Genomic DNA, 19,793 nt, shown 5'->3' on the forward strand with positions numbered 1-19,793 from the left:
TGACCAGCTTTCCTTGTCCTGAAAATATGCTCCTGCCATGTGGAGAAAGCTTCAGGGAGCTTCCTCTCTGCTTTGGGGAGCACAAAGACAGGAAAAAATAACTAATTTTCAAGCTACTTGTAAGGTTGTGGCTTTGCTCATGTTAGGGCTGACAACTCACCCTGAGCATTGGAACTCCCCTGGAAACAGCACAGGAGTTCCTCTTGCTTTTCACCAGACCTTTCTGTCTTTAAACAGACGCTATTTGTCTGCAGAGTTTTTTTTCTTCTTTCCTTTTCCCCTTAACACAGTGTTGGAGAATTTAGAAAGCGAGAAAGTTATAAATATATCACCAAGCCATTTATTCAAGAGATAAGCATGTAAAAGAAGATGATGCTTGGGTAAACAAATGCCACAGCTTCTGAAAATGGTCTGTCTCTAGACCAGCTGTTCCTGGACACTTTGGGGTTCTGAGAGGACAAGACCCCACTCTCTGGCTAACTGCTCCCCTCCCAGGCAGCTCTGTTTACTCTCCTCCCAGCCCACGCATCATCTCCACAAATTATATGTATTATGATCATGAAGCAGATAGTACAGCCTCAAGCGACTATGTAACAATATGCTGAAGGCCCTCTCGGGAACCTGCTAAAAGCAAAGCATTCGACTCAAGACACAATTCTTTAGCGTTCACACTGGGATAAAGTAGGAGAATGGGCATTCAAAGAAAGCACTTCTGTGTAATAGCAGCATAAGTGGAGAAAAGATTTAGGATGCAAGCGCATCACAGGCTGTGCTCACCTCCTCCCACTGGTGAATATAGCGGATAAGCCGGGAGAGCCGCAGCAGCCGCAGGAGGCTGAGGATCTTGGTGAAGCGTACGATGCGCAGTGCCCGGGCTGTCTTGTACACCTCCGAATCAATGCGGGTCTCAACAATCAGGAAGATATAGTCCACAGGGATGGAGGAGATAAAATCCACCACAAACCAGCTCTTCAGGTACTTCATCTTGATCCTCTGCGGGTCTAGGATGATCTCGGTGTTGTCCTCCACCACAATGCCTGTTCGGAAGTTGAGGACAAGGTCGATGAGGAAGAATGTGTCAGAAACCACATTGAAGACAATCCATGGGGTGGTGTTTTCATCCTTGAAGAAAGTGATGCCCACAGGGATGATGATCAGGTTCCCTACCATCAGGAGCAGCATGGTCAAATCCCAGTAAAACCTGGACAGCAAGACAGAGACATGTGAGATGAGCTATAGAGTGGGAGATCAGGGTGCCCAGGTCAACAGCACTAATGTGCTTTATACATCTCTATTGTCATTCATTCCCTATGCTCTGCTTGTCCTCCTGATGTAGAGTGCACCAGCTGCTAATGAAGTACTTAGTATCAAAGGAACATTCATCTTCTGATGGAATTTGGTACATGGCTGGACGTGCCCACTTGAAAACTTTGAGACTTCAGAGCCACGCAAGAGACTGACATTCTGCAGTTACCACAGTGCCTGTTAGGTAGAGAGACAGAGAACAAGTATTTGGAAAGTCTCAAAGTTTGCAGGCCAAAAAAGCCATTTGGGATTAAAATCATCAGGCTTGATCCCGTTGCCTGCTCCTTCCTTAGAATTAGCTAGCACTGATAGCATTGGGATCAGGATGGAACTGGAGACCGTGCTGTGACCTACAGTGTTCAGTTTAGATTTCTTGCTGAGCCAAGCTTACACTGAGTCTGGACTTGAGGAGGTTAGTCCACACTCTATAGACTCCCGTGTGGTACAGAAATATCGATAAAGCTTGGAGTCATGTGCCTGGAAATATCTATTTCATTTCTAAAGTAAGCAATGACAGCATTTAACTACTGTTCCATGAAGCACACTCTCCAAGAAGCTTATCTTCACTTTAGTGACAAGTCCATGCTATTCAGTGGGCCTAACAACATTCATTTTTGGTTTTGAAGGCACACACAGACTGAATCCAGTTCCTAATTAATTTGTTGGGGATTTTTTTAAGATTTTCCCTGGGTATCAGTGTAAAAGATACACAGTCACGTTACGGTGCCTCAGTTCACCCAGAGTAAGGACTAAAATTTATTTTCTGGGTCTCAGTCTTTGTTGAGGAAAGAAGAAAGGAACCTCATTGTCACACAGAGCCAGTGGTGCTCCCATCCCCTCCAAAAGTTTCACACCCCAACGTACTGTGGTTTCACACTGCCAAGATTTCATCGGCTCTACACTGTACACTACAGGGCAACTCCTGCAATACTGTGAGGTATCATAAATAACTTGTATGAAGATGTCACAGCAAATGAGCGAAGTACACAGAGCAAACTGATTATCAGGTTTGGCTGCTTAAACCTGAGGATACAACATTCAGAAAGCTGCTGTGGCTGTTCCAGTCAGTCACACAAATTAGCATGGTGTTTTTATTATTATTATCATTGTTGGTCTCTTGAGTCCCAAGTAGGCCTAATAAGCCTACAATACCCTTGAGTACCAAATAACCCTGGAGTACCAAATAAGCTTAATAACCATAAAAAAGGTGAGAGCAAGTTAACACAAGAGAGAATTGTGCCTTCCTTTAAACCAATCGTCTCAATAAAGTCAACAATGACCTTGGATTTACAAGGAGGTACAAACAAAACTGTTGGGTCTGCTGGAAAAGGACATGCACATGCTGCTTCTTTAACTGCCAGATTATATTCCAAATCATTGAAAATGTTTTAAGAGAAACAAATTTACCTCAAAGATCCTCACAATCTAGTTTGGTAAGAGTTGTTCATCTTAAGCCTGGGCCTTGGACCAGGCTGAGCTGCTGCAAAACGGCATCAGTAGAGTGAGGCAACTACGCTCCCTTGTTAAACTCTCAGCAGGAAAACAAAAAGGGCAGAATATGCCTTGAAAGCCTTCTCTGTATAGATGCTCTCTCCCTGTTAAGAACGTAACACTTTAAAGCACCTAAAAGCATATTTAAGATTCCAGCTATTACACATGTACAGAGAGGGTCACAAACCAGCGGCACGCCAGCAATTCTCAGAAACATTCAGCAGAACCTGATGGAAACTGGCTTTAGCATGAACAAAGTTATCCGCTAACGAGGTTTCTAAAAAATGTCATCAACCATCTCTTTCTTGCTCTCAAGGTGCCATGCCCCAGCACGCAAGGTAGCAAGCAATCCTTCACTTAGAATAAAAGTATAGTTGCTGCTGGAAGACACTCAGCAATGAGATTTGTCCGTATGTTCTAAGAGCAAGGCCGTGGTCACGCAGTAATGTGCATTAATATCGTATAAATCCAGGTTGCGGTCTTCCTTATTAAGGGCTTGAGATGATGCTGCAGCTTTCCTAGTCAATTAATCTAGATAATCGCACAATAGCAGGAAGTCTGGAAGCAGCGTGTATATTATTACTGAAAATAAATAACCTCCCAGCCATCTTTAATTTTCCTTGGGGAGATACAGAAGGAGATATGCACAAAGAAAATTATTTTTCCCAAGTTTCAAATTAATGGCATGAGGCGGACATGGCCAGACATGCAGAGATGTAAAGGTAAGTGGCTTTCTTCGGAGATCTTGGGATTTTTCTGTCACTTATTTCTACACTGGCTGGTGATTTCAGTACTTAGTGGGAACTGGGGACAATGACAACAGTGGCTAGGCCGGTTCGTAGTTAAGTCAGATGTTTTGCACACATACAACCCCAGTAAAACACTTTCTGCCTGCACCTCCTACCCTAGTCTCTTCTAGTCAAGCCTGCTCATACCAGAGTCAGCTGTCCTGATTTACAGCATTTCTTGCTATTCCAGTTCAAAGGTCTTCAAATTCACACAGGCTCTTCAGTCCCAGTCTGCTATTACTGCTAAACTGTCCACACAGAATCGTGGTTTACAATGTGGGCAAGCAAAGATGAAGTGCTAAAATTCATTGCCATGTGTTTCTTAAACCACAGTTCTCCTCAAGGGTGTACTAGTGACTCAAGATTATTGTCACAGGCTCCCCTCAGTCCCCTGACCTTTAAAGCCATCACTTACAAAACACAGAAGGCAAACTTTTGTATCCAGTGCACCCCTGCTAATAAAAGGGTATCCAGTGTGTCAGGGAGGCAATAACCTTTGGACCCTACGAAGGAGACAGAAAAAGCTGAAAACCACCAAGAATTTGGTCTGCAGGCTCACTCCAGCACAGAAAATTACAGTTAAGACTCCCCCCAGCTCTTACACATTTTAATCTTACCCACATATGAAGTATGATTTGCTCAGGGTGGCATCATTGGATTGAGACAGAATAGATGCTCACGGGTCTAATATCATCCGTGTATCATTTTTGTATTTACACCGAGGAACATCTTTTCACTCCTGTAAATTATTGGCCAGAATGACTAACGGTGCATGTGATGTATGTAAGGGCAAGAACCAGCTATTAATAACCCACGTTTTCTGTATTTTTGTTGTTCCTTTCACCCAGGGATTCCACAGAGTTGACAGTGATGAAATTGGCTCCGCTGCACCCATGAGAGGCAGATAGAGTTATTATCCCTGTCTTGCAGATAGAGAAGCCACATGGCAAAATTAAGAGAATGGGATTTGTCCACAGAAGTCTGAGGCTAAATAAGGGTTAGGACCTGAATTTGGTTCTTGAGTCTAACTAGATCTGAAGCTGTTCATACGGCTTGAAAAAAAGTGTTTAATAGAGATGCATCTCATAGACAGCTTCCTCTGATATCCTGGCTTCTTCTCACCTCTCTTCCTGCTTTCAAAAGCCTACATAAAAAATTAATAAATAGGAATGTATTGTTTTATTACAGTTGACTCAGTGCGACTGAACAGCTCACAGCACAGGGAACAGTCAGTACTATATAAACCAGATGTCTTGTTCAAACATACCTGTGTTTTATACAACATCCTACTCTGTGCACGCTTCTTATATCTGAAAATCACATTTAACATGCACCGCTACCTCTCATCTTTTAGTTCTTAATATATTATTTAGTTGTAACAGAATGCATCTGAGAATTAGCGTGACAAAGGCACTTCAAGAATATATGCTCTTTAAGTGTAGCTGGTGTCGCTCAGTTGATTTGATAGTATGTACACTTTGTAGGTATTAGTCTGTGGTTTCTGATCAGAGTCAGATCATCTTTCCGTTCTGCCGAGTGCATGATGTAACAGGAGGCTAGGAATATTGCTTTCGGATGTCATTTTTTTAATTAAATAAATCTCGATTTTTCAAAGCTATGCAGTGTAATCAATTACAGTGCATGAGCTCAGGAAGGACAGTGACCAATTGGAGAGAAAATTGTGAACTGTTGAGGTCAGCCCAGCATCTCTATGTCAGTCTGGTGTTCAGAGCCTGCCCAAGTGAGGCACATTCGTAGCCTAAACTTCTGTTCCTGCTCTGTAGTGTTTGCACTGTCAAGAGAAAATAGACTTGAGCAATCTCTAAATTAGCAAAGCTTTTTGGATGTTTCCAGCTTCTGCTGAAAGGCAGCCAGCCCCAGGTTGAACTGAGGCGCTGCCTCAAAGTGCACACAAAGGAAGCAAAAATAAAATGCATCTAACTGAAAATGCCAGCGAGCCAGGGCATTTTCACCAGCAACAGAATTCAGCTCAGACACCGTGACCAACCTTCCTAACCTTAGTAGAACACATCTTTAATGAATGTATCTTGCTAAACCCAAGCCCAAAGACAAATCCAATTGCTCTAGAAGCTCGGGCAGCACTGGCTCAGCGCTGACTCCAGAAACAGAGTGCCACCTACTGAGTGACAAATGACAGCTCCAGCCTCTGCCTGGCATGGCCAGGAATTGCTGCATAATTCTTTTGAAGAGCTGCTGAAAATCTGCCCTTTTTTCCCCCAAGTGGCAGCTCCTTTCCCTCTCTCTGCATCGCACGTTGAATGAGACGCTGCCACGCTCCCCAGCAACTATCCTGACGGGAAAGAGGTCGCACTTTAATTCCCAGGACTGCTAGTTAGGCTAGAAATAGAAATCATCTTTCGTAAGGAGCATTAGTGGATGTCAGCGTGGCTGGAGCCGCAACAGCAGGAGCAAAGTTTACTCCAGAACGCAGGCGTTCCTATAGGTAACTGAACACAGCGGAGAGAGAGAGAGAAGCAAGGATCCTTCCCTGCCTTTGGAAGCATTACTTCTCCCAGATATGAGTAGGCGTATTTCTACCGGAGAGTTACAAACTTTGCATTATTCATAGAGGTAATAGGAGGAACACGGTGATTCACTGCTCCTAAATGCACTAAAGGACACTTAACCAGCTACCGAGTCCAAGAATTTGCTTGCTAGAAGAATTCATTTATTTATAGTGAGATATTCAAATACCTGTGCACTTGAAAACCTCTTTGAAATGAATATCCACCAAAAAAAAAAAAAAAGTCAAATGACTTACCAAAATATTCTGTGTGCTGTATAATGGGAAATGATTAGAGGGACCTAGCTAAAGAAGAAGACAAACAGTTTTAATTCCTTCTGACCAACCTATGCAAATAATATGTGTCCTCTGCCATCCTGAATAAAGCCCCTGAGAGCGCTGATAATTAGCCATGCATTATGGCAGCAGGAGGAAAAGCACAAGGAAAAGCTGTGCTGTGTCCCAGCCTCCTCTCCAATCCCCTGGCCTCCTATTTCGGTTGTCCTTGGCTGGTACAGAACATGGGCTGCACCGAACTCCGCTTCACTGCCCACTGCTGCTGTGCAAATACGGAGAAAGTAAAGAGATACACCAGGGCTGATGCACTCAGATTACTGGCACCCATGGGTCTCAGGGCTCTTAAAACACACGTGTTGTCTTTGACAAAATTTTAATTGAATTCAACTGTCAATTTTACTTGAAGCAAGATATTTTCCGAGGTCTGGATTTAGCCTTTCGCTTAGATTATCTCCAATCTACAAAACTGCTCACCTAATCCCCTCTGAACAGTGCAGAATTCCATACAATGTTTCCAGTTTAACACATATGCTCATATTATTATCTTGAAATATAATTACATGGATTTTGTTGAGTGGAAAATTATGAAAGCTATTGCTCATGTCATAGTTTAAACCAGCATTTGCAGTCCAAGTAAGGTAGCATGTTAGCTTCTTATTGCTTTTCTATCATCAGTTTTTAAATCTAACACTATGTTATTAAGCAATAATCAACACCTTGCATTTTTTAAAGTAATGTTCATACATTAGTTACATCCCAACAGATAAAAGTAAGAAGGCATTAGCAGTCTATATTACAAATAGATAGGCTATGATATACTACAGATTTGAGTAACTTATTCGGAGGCAGAACTACTACCCAGCAAATATGGTTGCCTAGTTTCAGAAGAGGTTTCCAGTCTTGCTATACACTGTAATTTGATCAGTAGCAGCCAAGGGGAAATTTCCTTTCTCTTCCATTGTAAAAATATAAATATACACATTACTTCGTGAAATTTTTATTCCAGCTATAATACTTGACAATTTGCAAACAACACGTTTGAGGCACCGATGCATTTACCCAATTATAACATAGTACACTATGAATTATGCCCTTTCTTTAACTTACAAAACACAGTACATTATATCAATATGAGCTAGCTTAAATTATTAGTTCTTTGATAGTACCTACAATACACCCACTCTACTGTCAGGCTTCTTAAAGAGATGAAGACTTGCGTGACGGAGATTTTTACAAGAGAATTCAAAAGAACTGAGAACTAGTAAAGCAGACTTTATGTTGATGGTAATCTCCCAGGGAACGTGTTGGTCTGACCTATAAAACAGCTCGATGCTCTGAATAAACAGTACTAGCAAAGCAGAAATTGCAAAGCTGTCGCCTCACATGGGCTCTGGCCACACGCAGGGACCTTGGGAGACACGTCCCCCCATAGCTGGGACACCCAGCACTGCCTATGGGGGCAGCCACTGAGAAACAGATTGTCCTTCCCAAAAACTACATTTATCAAGATACAGACCTCCCTCTAGTCAGTTTAGAACAAGCTTTGTAAATCGGTCAAGGCAGACAGTCCTGACACTGTGACTTCCTTGGAACAACTTCATTGTGTTTCCTGTTTTTCTGTCTCTGAAACACCAAGCACTTCCTATTATCTTTGTGCTGAAGGGCACCAGTCATGAACCAAAATGACATCAACTATTGTTCAAGCGTGTAAAAAAATACAGAACCTTCTCCACAAGAGCTGCTGACACCCCATCTCATAAGTGTATTTAACTTTTACTCCAACGAGGATGCTGACGATAGGATTTCAGTGACTTGGTAGGACAACAGCTCTCTAAACACTACAGTGCTATCTTTCACTCAAGTCCCCCCAAATGCCATTCGGTGTATGTGACAGAGCAGTTCTCTGAGGCTGCGGTGCTGCTGTCTGTCTTAGCCTGGGATAATGAGACTTCTGGACGTCTCATCTGTAAAATCAGCCTTGCAGTGTGCTTAATAGAAACTGTACATGCATTTTCAAGAGTTTTACGTGCAATCTGCCATTTGATAAATGCAAATGTATTGGACCCCTTACACCTCATCCTTGGTCTGCAAACATACTGTATCACACTGAAACAATATGCTCCTGCACTTCTTTGCCAATAATGCTGAAACATAAACTTGTCTCAAGAATAAGAAAAGCCATGGTGGACTCTGCACGAAGTATTCAATTGACCACTCTCCTCAACTCCTGCCTTCCTGCCTGCAGATATCATCCTAACAAAGTAAACAGTATCTGAAACCTATACTTAGAACCTGATCTTCTCAGAAAGGTAAAAATAAATAAGATTTCATTTCTCTCTTTGGGGAGCACACACGGACAGAAACAGAGATAGTCACAAGAGATTTTGTTTGTTCCAGATCTAAATTTGGAGTACGGAGGCCAATAGAGCACATATCCCATTTTTATTAAAAACAGCATCAGTAATATTTTCTCACTTTCCTTGATGCAGCTATTCTGAGCTCACGGAGAATTCACCTGTAACAAGCTGCAAAAGCAGTGAAATTTTTGTGGGTATTATCTGTAGGGAACATTATTCCTTCTCTTCTTTGAAGGCCCAAAGGAGGAACATTTACACACTCAACCTAGACAATTTATTATTGTGCTCCTAGCACCACTGAGATGGTCCAAGATATATATATTGTTCCGCAGTGGGAATTCATTGCAGCAGTGGCTGGAGGTAACCACTGGGAAGATAAAGTGGTACAAATTCAGTGGGACTTGTATCAGCACAAGTTTCTTCTGGAAGGAAATCAGGGCAGAGAGCTTAACTCTCTCTTCATATCCCACCCTACTGCACTCATCAATGTCTTGACAGCCCCCTCCTTTGCACCCCCTCCTCTGAATCCCAAAGGTTTTCAAGGTGTTCGATGTGTATTGATTCCATAAAGCTCCCGGAATATATTATGTATGAGACTGACATGCTAAGGGCCTGGCGATTCTGCATTGTTTGATCTTCTGAAATCTCTCGTTTGTATGAATATGGAAAAGTTCCTTTTTGCTTGCTGTCCATTGATCCAGACATTGACCCTTCTCTGTGTGCATTTATCTCCGATGATTTAATAATGAAAAAGACCAATAAACTGAGGAAAGGAAGGAAGCCCCTTCAGGGGGACCTATTGCCATGGAAACGTGCCATATGTTGTTCTTGCAGAGAATGAATAGATCAATAAGGGCTGCAGCTTCCAAGTCATCATGAATACGTTGCGGAATGTGAAGGACGAAAGCCTGAAGACATGCTTAAGTTGTGACATTAGGAAGACCAGGTCCTGGCCGATATCCAGCATCTCGGATGACTCAAATTCAAATGTTTGGGCAGTCTGTTAGAAAGGTGGATCTGCACCAGGGAGTTCTGAATTGTCTCAACAAGCAGCAATATTGGGCCAAGGGTTTGATTTGTACCCAAGGATACAAAGGAAAGGGAGTGTGTTTTATTTCAGAGCGCACAGACTCCAGTTTCTGGGAGACATACAGGTAGAGATTGCAAAGCCTACTTCTCTGAGCCCGATCTTTCACCTTTACTTGCCAGAATATTAACAGCAACTCACACTTACAGTATTTGGTGCTGCATGTAAAAACTTTACATCTATATAGATGATACAGATACATGTAGGTATGTCTATTAGTTCAGTGTAAATGCTACTGCAAGAGTGGCAGAGGACACATGACACCAACTGATATAAGAGGTATTTTCCACCAACTTATCTTCTCAGTATGTTAGAAGGATGACAGGCCAGATTCTTAACTGTTTAGTATTGATATGGCTCTCTTAACATAATATGAGTTCACATGAGATGAGGATGTCAGCCGCATGACTAGGAACCCAAATTGACTAAAATTAAACACTAAAATACGGCAGAGAGATGGCATGAGTCACGCAACTAGATCAGAATTGCAGTTGAGAAAGTGGGAGACATTGGAGGGGACGTAGCTCGGCTTTCTGCCAGTTGTTCTTCTTTGGGTTGACATATTTATGCCCTCATGCTCTGCAGTAGTCCACAGAGAGGTGACAACACATGCGGCAGGTAGCTAAGTCATCTGCCAGACTGAGAAAAAGACTTCTAGCCATCTGGGCTGCTAAAAATGTTCCTCCTAGGTGTTGCTGTGCCACAGCTTGGTGTTCATTAGGAATCACAACTCCAGTCTCCCCAGATGGAACGTGGTCTCTTATTACAACATCTAGGCCCTCACAGAGGCTCCTAGAGACCCAGGTTTGGGGTACCCGCCGTAACCTTTGAACCACGCACGACCAGCACAACCGTCTGTGCAGCAGGTCACCAGTGGGCTTAAGCAAAGAAACAAAGATCTATGTCATTTAGCTGAGTAGCTGGCCAGTTACATCTCGCTACTTTACAATGAAAGACTGAAAAAGAGAGGAAGAGCTTCCTGTGCCTGAGGATGGATCAGACCGGAGCCTGATCCAGCTACATGAAGCAATTTACTCAGATACATCTCTGCTTGCAGGATAAGGCACACGTGCTCTCTCATATTGTCTCTTCAACTTTTAAACTTCCCAGGATTTATGTCTGAGATAAGCAACGGCATCTGCCGGACTTGAGCACCCATGCACGCTTATGCCTACTGCTCTGCATGAGCCTGGACATGCCAGATGGGGCAGGGGAGAAAACTTTAACCTTTCTCACTTAACGGCAGGATGAGAATCCAAATTGCTGCCAGAGAGAGGTAAGAGAAAGTAGTGTGAGGCTTTTCAGCAGTCTGCTGGAATGATCACATTCAAAGGCTCAAAACTTCCTAAACCACATGCTCACTGAGGAAAGAGAAAACATTTCCCTGCGTGTAGCTTTCACCTCCGACAAGGACACTTCACCATGGACCTACTGGTTGTGCAGCACAGGGGGAAGAAGACCTGGAAGAGAGAGTTCACTCCCCATTTACACTCCCAAGTCACGTGTGGTTTAGTTTCAAAATCAGAAAATATTTTTCCTCCCCAACTCTCTTGCTGCTGACATCAGATTCTTGTTTGCAATGAGTTATTCAGGCTGGATTGGAGCACAGCGAATCCTCAAAAAGACTAATGCTGCTGGGATCTCGGGGTTATTCAGGTATCTGAGACCCCAGACAAGAGATGAATCACCATCTAAAAATGCAGCAGTTAAGGGGAAAAAAAAAAAGTCCAATTGCCTCTGATTATTTCAGGTCTCAGAAGAAACATACTGTGCTGAGGCTCTGCTTATCTAAGGCATCCACGTGAATCCACTATCCGCTCCAAACATCAGATGCTGAATTAATTACTGCATGTACTGAAACACTATGTAGCTCACAAGAGATGTTTTCCTTCTGACCTCAAAATACTCTATGGCAGGTGGCCGAGTCTCACCATCAGCATGTGCCAGCCGGGGAAACTGAGGCACGGAGCCACGGGCATTTCCCAAGTGCCTCACTCACATGCAGGTCCAGAGAGCCCAGGAATCCTGACACCCCCTCCAGTGTCTGAAGGACACTCAGCTCACAACTCAGCTCCACAGAAAGGCAGTTCCTTGTGCTCCAAAGACCTTTTCGGTTTCCGAGAAACTATTATTTGTTGTCCCCACAAACATTTCTGCATTAAACTACCTGAAATGAGGAAACCCAGCAGAAGATTAAGGGCAGCAGGAGGCTTGGGGAAAAATGAAGACAACTTGGTGCATGCTCTGAGACAGAAGACCCAGAAACTCTGGACATTTAAAATATATTATCCCCCTAGAAATGATACGGTCAGACCCACTCTTCACCCACACAGGATGCTTTGAATCACCAATTATACAGAATATTGAAAATTCAATGGCTAGATTTGGGGTGTTAGATTGGCAGGAGCCATTCTGGCTTTTCACCCTCTGTGTGGCACGGAACATGCTACGTAACTCTCCTGTAAAGGACGCGGCTGCTAAAGGATCTGGGCACCTTCAGTGAACTCGTCTCTTGGCTTTGGCAACACTCAGGATGCTGATAGATCTCTCCTGCTCTTTCCAGGACATGCTGCAAATTTCTTTCGCACATCTGTGTGGTGTGGTGGGGATTCTCAGGGGATTCTCCGTTACCAAAGCTCTAGCCCGTGTTGCAGGCTCTTGCAGTCCGCTCCAGCAGTTTGGTCCAGTCAAGAAACCTCGAGCAAGTTAATTGCAGCCTCTCCTCACCATTCCGAATCCCTGTTACAATCAATGGGAGTTTGCAGAATACCTCTCTTTAAAAAACATACAAAACGCTGGTTGCAAAACACAGCAGCTTGCGGTAACGCTAGGGTAACGTCCAGTGCTGCTCCTCCAATATATACAGCACTTTTCTGCCAGAGACATCCAGACAAATAGTGATGGGCACCATTAAAAAATGCTTAGATAAATCTTTTCCAATATGGGCTGGGTTTGATCATCACTATTTAAGTCAATGGAACACAGCCACTGAGCCCTGGGGGAGCAAGTGCCAGCCCTCAATAATTTCTTTGATTAATTGTTCTTTGGAAGGAAGAATTCATTAAGTATTCCTCTCAGCAATTATAAATAAATATATTTTTAGAATGAACAACCTGCCAGAAACAAGTTGTTTCAGAAATATATTCAAATTGATGCAGCCCATTTTCCATCAATCCGTAACAAGGAGGCTCCAGTCTGCCCAGCTCCCATCATACCTAGAGGGACAGTCCTGTCACCGAGGAACGACTTGTGCTGCCTACACAACTCAAGTTCGGATTCTGTGAGCAAGTTGCTAGAAAATAATGTAGTTTCTCTGTATATTAGTTTTCCAGGCACAAAATGGGAATATAAATCCTTGCTATTTCACAGAAATATTACAAAGCCATTTCTATAAACAGTTGGGACAGTGAAGATACGATAGTCATGAAAACCCAATAAATAATGAAAAAAAAAACCCTATATTTGCACTTCGGCATCAAAGCTCAGATGTGCTACAAACTGAACATGAAATAACGTTCTCTTTAAAGATTTTTGGACGTATGATCAACATCATTCCCACAAAATTCAGGTATAACTGAAACACACAAGTAGTTTTGTTGACACGGTAAACAATTACCAAAAGGAAAGAGGGACAGGTAGCTACACCAAGGCAGTGATATTTGAGCACTTTCCTGCCTATTTCAGGCGCAGACTCCACTGACAAACGAGGGGTAAGTGATTATTTTAAATCTACCTGATCCTGTTTTAAATTTTAAATCCCGTTACTTCAAGACAGGAACTCATCACAGAGCTCTATTTTCTTTGCCCCTTTTGGTGAGGTCTGTTTGTGCCCAGAGAAGCAAGTACAACTGCAAGATGAGCAATGGCACTTGGTGGATGCCACAGCCCTCCTCCCCAGTCTAGAAAAGATGTACTTGTCCCCACGCTGGAAGAAGAAACCCCGAAAGAACCTGAGCATGCTCTGGATACTGAAAATTACAGCCACAAAAGACTATTCTGGATTTTTGTGTCTTAAAATAAAAGATATGTCTTATCCTTTGCTCATGGTGCCTAGAGGCAAGTCAGTTCCCCGCTCTGGTTTGGGGGACCCAGGATGGCAGCAATGTCTCAGTGAATTCCAGCTTTCCCAAGAAGCCACACAAGAACACACTCTCAAAAGCCCTTTTCTCTAAAATATTAAATATACTTGTCTTTTTTTACATCTACACATACAGGACCGAATTTCAAGGCCACTGTAGCAGGCACTGACTTAACCTTTGATTTTGGCAGGAGCAGGGATGCGCCAGCATATTATGCAAATGAGCTGGAAATGTGCACTTCAATAATGCTTGATTATGTGATCTTAATGTTTTTCTTCTTTCTAGTTAATCTAGTCCTTCTGTTTAAGATTAGTAGTAAGGCAAAGGCTAGGGTTTTCCTCTGTGTGGTTTCAAATTCATCCCACCAGAAATATATGTGATATGACTCAGCCCAACTGGCTGGCACTCGACGGGAAGGCTGAGAAAGAGAAATATAAAGATGGTTGAGTGCCGAGGGTACCTGGAAAAATCTCTGCAAGTCACTCCAGCCAACATCCGCAGCGCTCCCTGGTTTCAGCGGGGAACAGCACAAGGTCTTTTGCTGGAGCTCAGGAAAGGCAGATAGCAGATTAGCTCTCTTCTCAAACATTTGAGCTCATTAGATATTCAGATCGTAAATTAGGGATCTCCTTTACAAAAGATATCATTGAATCAGAAATAGCTGCTTGGTAGGCAAAGAGCAGAAAATTCAGTGCTCTAAAATGCTTCCACAGCAGCAAGAGACAGCTATCCTCACTAAATCCTGCTTCGAAGATCCATTCTACAAACATCCAAATGTGAACGTCAGCTGGTGTCTCCCACTGTAGTGCAATATGAGCAGGTCTCGTACAGTGCTAGACACAGTGCCCATATGTGCCTCTCAGGTACATATACAGGAGAGACAGGCCAGAAGTAGCTCCAAGGACTAAAACGGGTTCCCAGCATCACCCCCACTAGCTGCGGTGGAGTCTCACCAAGGGATTTGGCTCCATATGTCTACTGATAAAAAGTCATTTCAAAGAAATGATGACCTATCCTTCTGCATCCACAAGAACCCCAAAATACGGAGAAAACCTTTTACCCAGCACTGTAGCACGGCTAACGCTGCGGTGAAACACAGCAGCAAGGCAGTACATAGCAGAACATACAACTAGTGCTTCAGGGCAGGGTATGAATAAAAAGCACATCATTTAAACTGTACTAAAATTACAGCGTTATCTGGCTGCCTATAAGGCTAGTAGGCTGCTCTGTCAACAGCCATGGATTTTGAATGATCAGGGTAATTCATATCACTAAAAAACTACTTCATGTGGAATATTTTCCCTTCCGCTTTCCGAGGTAACCAGGACGGTATATGTTTTTTCCTTTGAAAAAGAAGTTTTCAAAGAGCTTGTGAAGAATTCTTTCCCCTCCTGTAGGAAAGCTATGCTCCACCTTTAACCGTTCCAACCGGACATAGAGCTGATCGTATGTCTTTTTCCCTAACCGGACTGCAGATCCAAGTATCCAAGTATGGGGCAGGCACAAGTTGCTGCTTATCTGTCCTTACTTGAAAGAGGTGCTCTTTCCATGGAAAAAAATCCTCAGCCACAAGGATGTGCACAGCAAGCAAGGCCTAAGGCTTATTTGTGGGCCAGGCTGAGGAAATGTGAATGACTAACGTCAAGGCATCTTGTTCAGCTCTTTCACAGCTTGTCTCTGCACATCTTATCTAAGAAGAGTGGAAAGAAAAGCTGATGGCCTGCCATTACTGAGAAAATGTGTGTGTGATGATTACACTAGAGGAAGTGTTTAAGAACAGCTCAGCCTTGTGAACATAATATCCTAGAACAGCTGCCAAGTCCCAGAGGGGTTACATCTCCCGACTCCCCAAGTCATGCATGACTGATGGACATTCGTGTCTCCAGCAGCTATTGCTCATGGATACGCATTGTTTTGCATCTCTGCGGACAAGCCAACACCCCCGTCATGTCCTATTCACCATGGGGTGCTCTGCCCTGCAAAGAGGGTTGTGCTGATTGGGAGACTGAGCTTTTGAGAAATGTCACTGTTTTTTTTTTTTCCCCCATGTTTTTAAATTTCGGACTGGAAAGACATCGTTAGTGTTTTAGGGTGGGAGCAAGAGCAAACAAGAGGTAGTGGTGGTCTGGACTTGGGAATCACCATCCCATGGTACCAGGGAGAGTGATCTTTGTACAGATGTTTGACACGCTCAGCTGTTTTACTCTTCTCACATCCACATCATTCACAAGGTATTGTATTATAATATTAGATGCACCCCCGATGTTATGTATTCATTTCCCAAGCAGATTCATTTGCACACACACAACACATCCACCCACATGCAGTGATGGTTAGACAGACACAAAGCCATCAAGCAGCCAATTATTTGGGATGGGAACAGCTTGCATTAGCTCATGATGAAGCTTAGCCTTAATTCTAATGAGCTAGAAAGGCTGGGAGCTGTGCACTGCTCTCCTGACTGCGGATCTCAGAGCAGGGCAGATGATGTCAAGGCAAATATTTTTTTTTGTCTGCAGTGCAGATTTTGCTGGGTGAATTCACTTGCAGATGAGGCTTCTAGATCCCCTGTTCAAAGGCAGGAGCCTTAGGCCTTACCTACATCTGCCAGTGTTAGCCTAAATTCCTCTTTGTGCTGAAAAAGAAGCACACAACCAGCAGAAGTAACCTTTGGCACCACTTTCAATCAATGTGTGTAGACAAGAAGCTGGAGGAATTTGCCCCATATGGGTCAAGGATCAGGAGCAGATGACAGGAGTGCCTGTGGTACTAAGAGGCAGCAGAGGAGCTCAGTCACAACAGGAATATGCCCAGAGAAGCTCAGAACAACCTAACTGTACATGAGGTTTTGCAAAAGTAAGGACCAGAACCTTTCCAAATGCAGTCAGGGTTGAGCCAACAGTCATTGCCAAATGTGGTATTTAAGTATGTGTTAGACCCAGGCATTTGTCCCAGCTCCCAACTGTGGAACAAGCCTAGTTGCTCTCTTACTGTGGTGTACACAGCCTATCACCTTAACCATAGTTGGCATGACCTGAAGCACGCTTGTCTTTGCACTAAAAGCCAAGGGTCACAACAGATTATCCAAAAGATTCAACATCTGGTGAGCTTAGACACTGTTTTCTAAAGGTGCTCCACCACAGAAAAGGACAAACATCTTGCCAGCTCCTGTGCCTGACCTTTTATTCGGGAGTGTTTGCATAAGTCAAGAAATCACATATTCCCAAAGAAGAGGGTAGCACACCTTGCAGTACACGTGACCAGTGAGAAAAAGATGAAACGTTTTCCTTTCAGACCATCTTGAAACCCCATGCAGGGGCTGTACCATTCTCATTTACAGATACAAAACGTAAAATTCATCCTGTCTCCCTCCCCATGCAAGTCTTTTTCTACCTTTTTTCCAACCTAGTTCTAAATGTGCCCCACAATACAGCACCACACATACTGTAGAAGTGTTGGTAACCAGTTTCCTTATTAAGACAAAGGGACCAATTATTCACAAATCACTTAACAGTATATGGATCTACTTATTTTGGCAGACCTAGCAAAGAAATGTAACCGAACCTACAGCAGTACACAGAAAAGGATAAATATGAAGAAATTCTCATTAAACTGCCTTGTAGATATCAACCACCCCCTTGCTGACATCTACTCTGGCATCTTCTGTTACATTAAAAGATTTCAGACTTCTACAGCATCTTCCATGGTCCCTGGCAGCACCATCACCCCCTTCTGAAAGTTGGAGAAATCAAGGTACAGAGTATTCTGCTGAGGATGGGTCGCAGGGTCAAAACTAGATGTCTGACCTGTCTTCCAGTTTGTCCTTCTATCCATTGTACGTTGTCTATAATTCAAAGGATATCTGCAGCATGGAAGAATGATACAAATGGTTTGTACAGGCATTAAAGAGAACAGACCATGATCTCTTCCTTTTTCCTGCCATCCCCTCAATTCACAGAAAACCAGGGGTGGAAAACAATATTCCTCTTCTTATGAGCAAAAGTATAACTTGTGTCTGTATTAGTGCTTTAAAGCAAAGGGGGAAACACCAAGCATCAAGAATTTGTGCTTAAAGAAAGCGGGTTTGCTATTGTTAAAAAAGCTGCATAGTTTCAGTCATCGTTATCTTTTCTGTTATCATTTTTGACTGTTGGGAGAGCTTGTCCAAAGCCTGACACTGCCAGAAAACGTCACCTTTGCACCACTTCGCTATGCCTAATGCAAGATCTGCTTCTGTGCAGAGAGCCAATATGTCACTGCGCCGGCTCAGCCCACACCTCTGTCCCTGCCCTGTCCCCCCAGCCCGGTCACAAACGTGGACGGAGGTGGGGAGAACCCGCCGAGCTTCCCCTGTTCCCCAGAGACACACACACAGCTCCTTTGTGGATGAGACATTGCACGGGTTAACGATGATGTTAGCGCTGCAATGAGTTAGCGTCGCCCTGAAATCACATGTGAAGCAACGGCTGGGAGGAAAGGACTTATTAAATGTGGAGTCCCCGAGTCTTTGGAATGCAGCTGTTATCTCACTCGCAAGCTTTGGAGAGCTGATAACTTTGCAAGACATTTCTTTCCCACACCCAGGCAAATTCAAATGCACTTCACTAGGATTTCTGTCCCCAAAACACACAGAGGGTGGAACTGAGCATCACACTGCCCCAGCGCTCAGCACCTCTGACCAGGAAAACCGAATCCCGTCAGAGCTCTCGCGCATACAGTCTTGTTGGAGCTGTGTATAGGGATGAGGAGTTACTCAGTGTACAAGTATTGATTTCCTGGCAGTCACAAGAACCCCAGGCACAGCGGTGAAAAGAAAAAATTAAAAAAAAAGGACTTACAGCTGCTACACTACAGTCAACTGGCAATCTGCAGCACCTCTCCTGCCTCTAAGCTCTTTAACAATAGGTACATAAACACAGACAACCTCTCCATCCAAAGAGGCAGAGATTTAAACCCTTAATTAGCACATTTGGACGAGTCGCCACAAATGAGATTAGCTTTTGTGCATCGCTGGGGAAGCAGTTGTGCCCCTCTAATGTCCAAGTGGTGGGGCCTGGAGCTGACCTTGGGATTCCCCTGGGGATGCTCATCTCTCTGCTCTCAGTGGCACCGTCCTCCCCTGCTGCATGCAGCAGCTCTTTAGGAGTCAACAGCCCTGTTTTACTACAGTCTGGTGCTAGTACCAGGCATGGGGTGACCATATTTGATGTCAGCCACTATGAATATACTGCATGGAATGAAGAATTTCAATTTGTAAAGGGACTTCCCAGGTAGCAAACCATTCAACAAGGAAAGGGGGCAGAAAAAGGTCTCTATGATAGTGCCTTGTTAGCCCAGCACACATCTGCTCTCTCTTGTGTGTTTCTCAAGTCCTCACGGCTTTGTCTGCTGACAAACCCCTGGTTTTAGTGCTGTCAGCACTGCAGAGCTATAGAGCTGCACAGAGCCAAGCTGCGCTCTCATCTGCCTTGTGCTTCACCAAAAAAAGCAAGGATACCTGAGCAGTTTTTGCTGCTTGTAATATATAAGGCAGCTTTGATTTGGAGACCCCAGGAAGGATTTGCAGTGTGGCCTAGCGAAGAAGCCTTGTCCGGACTTGTAAGCTGAAAAGCAACTGTTCTACAACTGTCTCAGTAAGAAATGCTCAGATAACGTGGGAATGAGCACTGTATTGCTGCTAGACAAAGAGGTTACCTAAATGTTGCAGGACAGAACTTGAAATTAACTCCTATTCACCAGAACAACTCTTCTTAAGCACAAAGTAAATATCATGAAGTTATAGATCACTGCACGGCAAAAAGGTAATGATGTCCCCAGCCAGGTGCTGCCTGATTTGAAAGATGGCTGTGGGTACCACACCTGCAT

The 19,793-nt window shown here is 43.6% G+C and overlaps 1 protein-coding gene across 1 annotated transcript in view; it reads right to left on the reverse strand.

Moving 5' to 3' along the window:
- HCN4 (hyperpolarization activated cyclic nucleotide gated potassium channel 4) overlaps positions 1-19,793 on the reverse strand; it is a 95,699-nt gene that overhangs the window by 66,032 nt on the left and 9,874 nt on the right. The window contains exon 2 of the mRNA XM_065847474.2: positions 778-1,201. Coding sequence (XP_065703546.1) covers positions 778-1,201 — 424 coding nt within the window. The remainder of the gene's footprint in view (positions 1-777; positions 1,202-19,793) is intronic.

The sequence above is a fragment of the Patagioenas fasciata genome, chromosome 12 (genome assembly GCF_037038585.1).
Source record: "Patagioenas fasciata isolate bPatFas1 chromosome 12, bPatFas1.hap1, whole genome shotgun sequence".
NCBI classification, from domain to species: Eukaryota; Metazoa; Chordata; class Aves; order Columbiformes; family Columbidae; genus Patagioenas; species Patagioenas fasciata.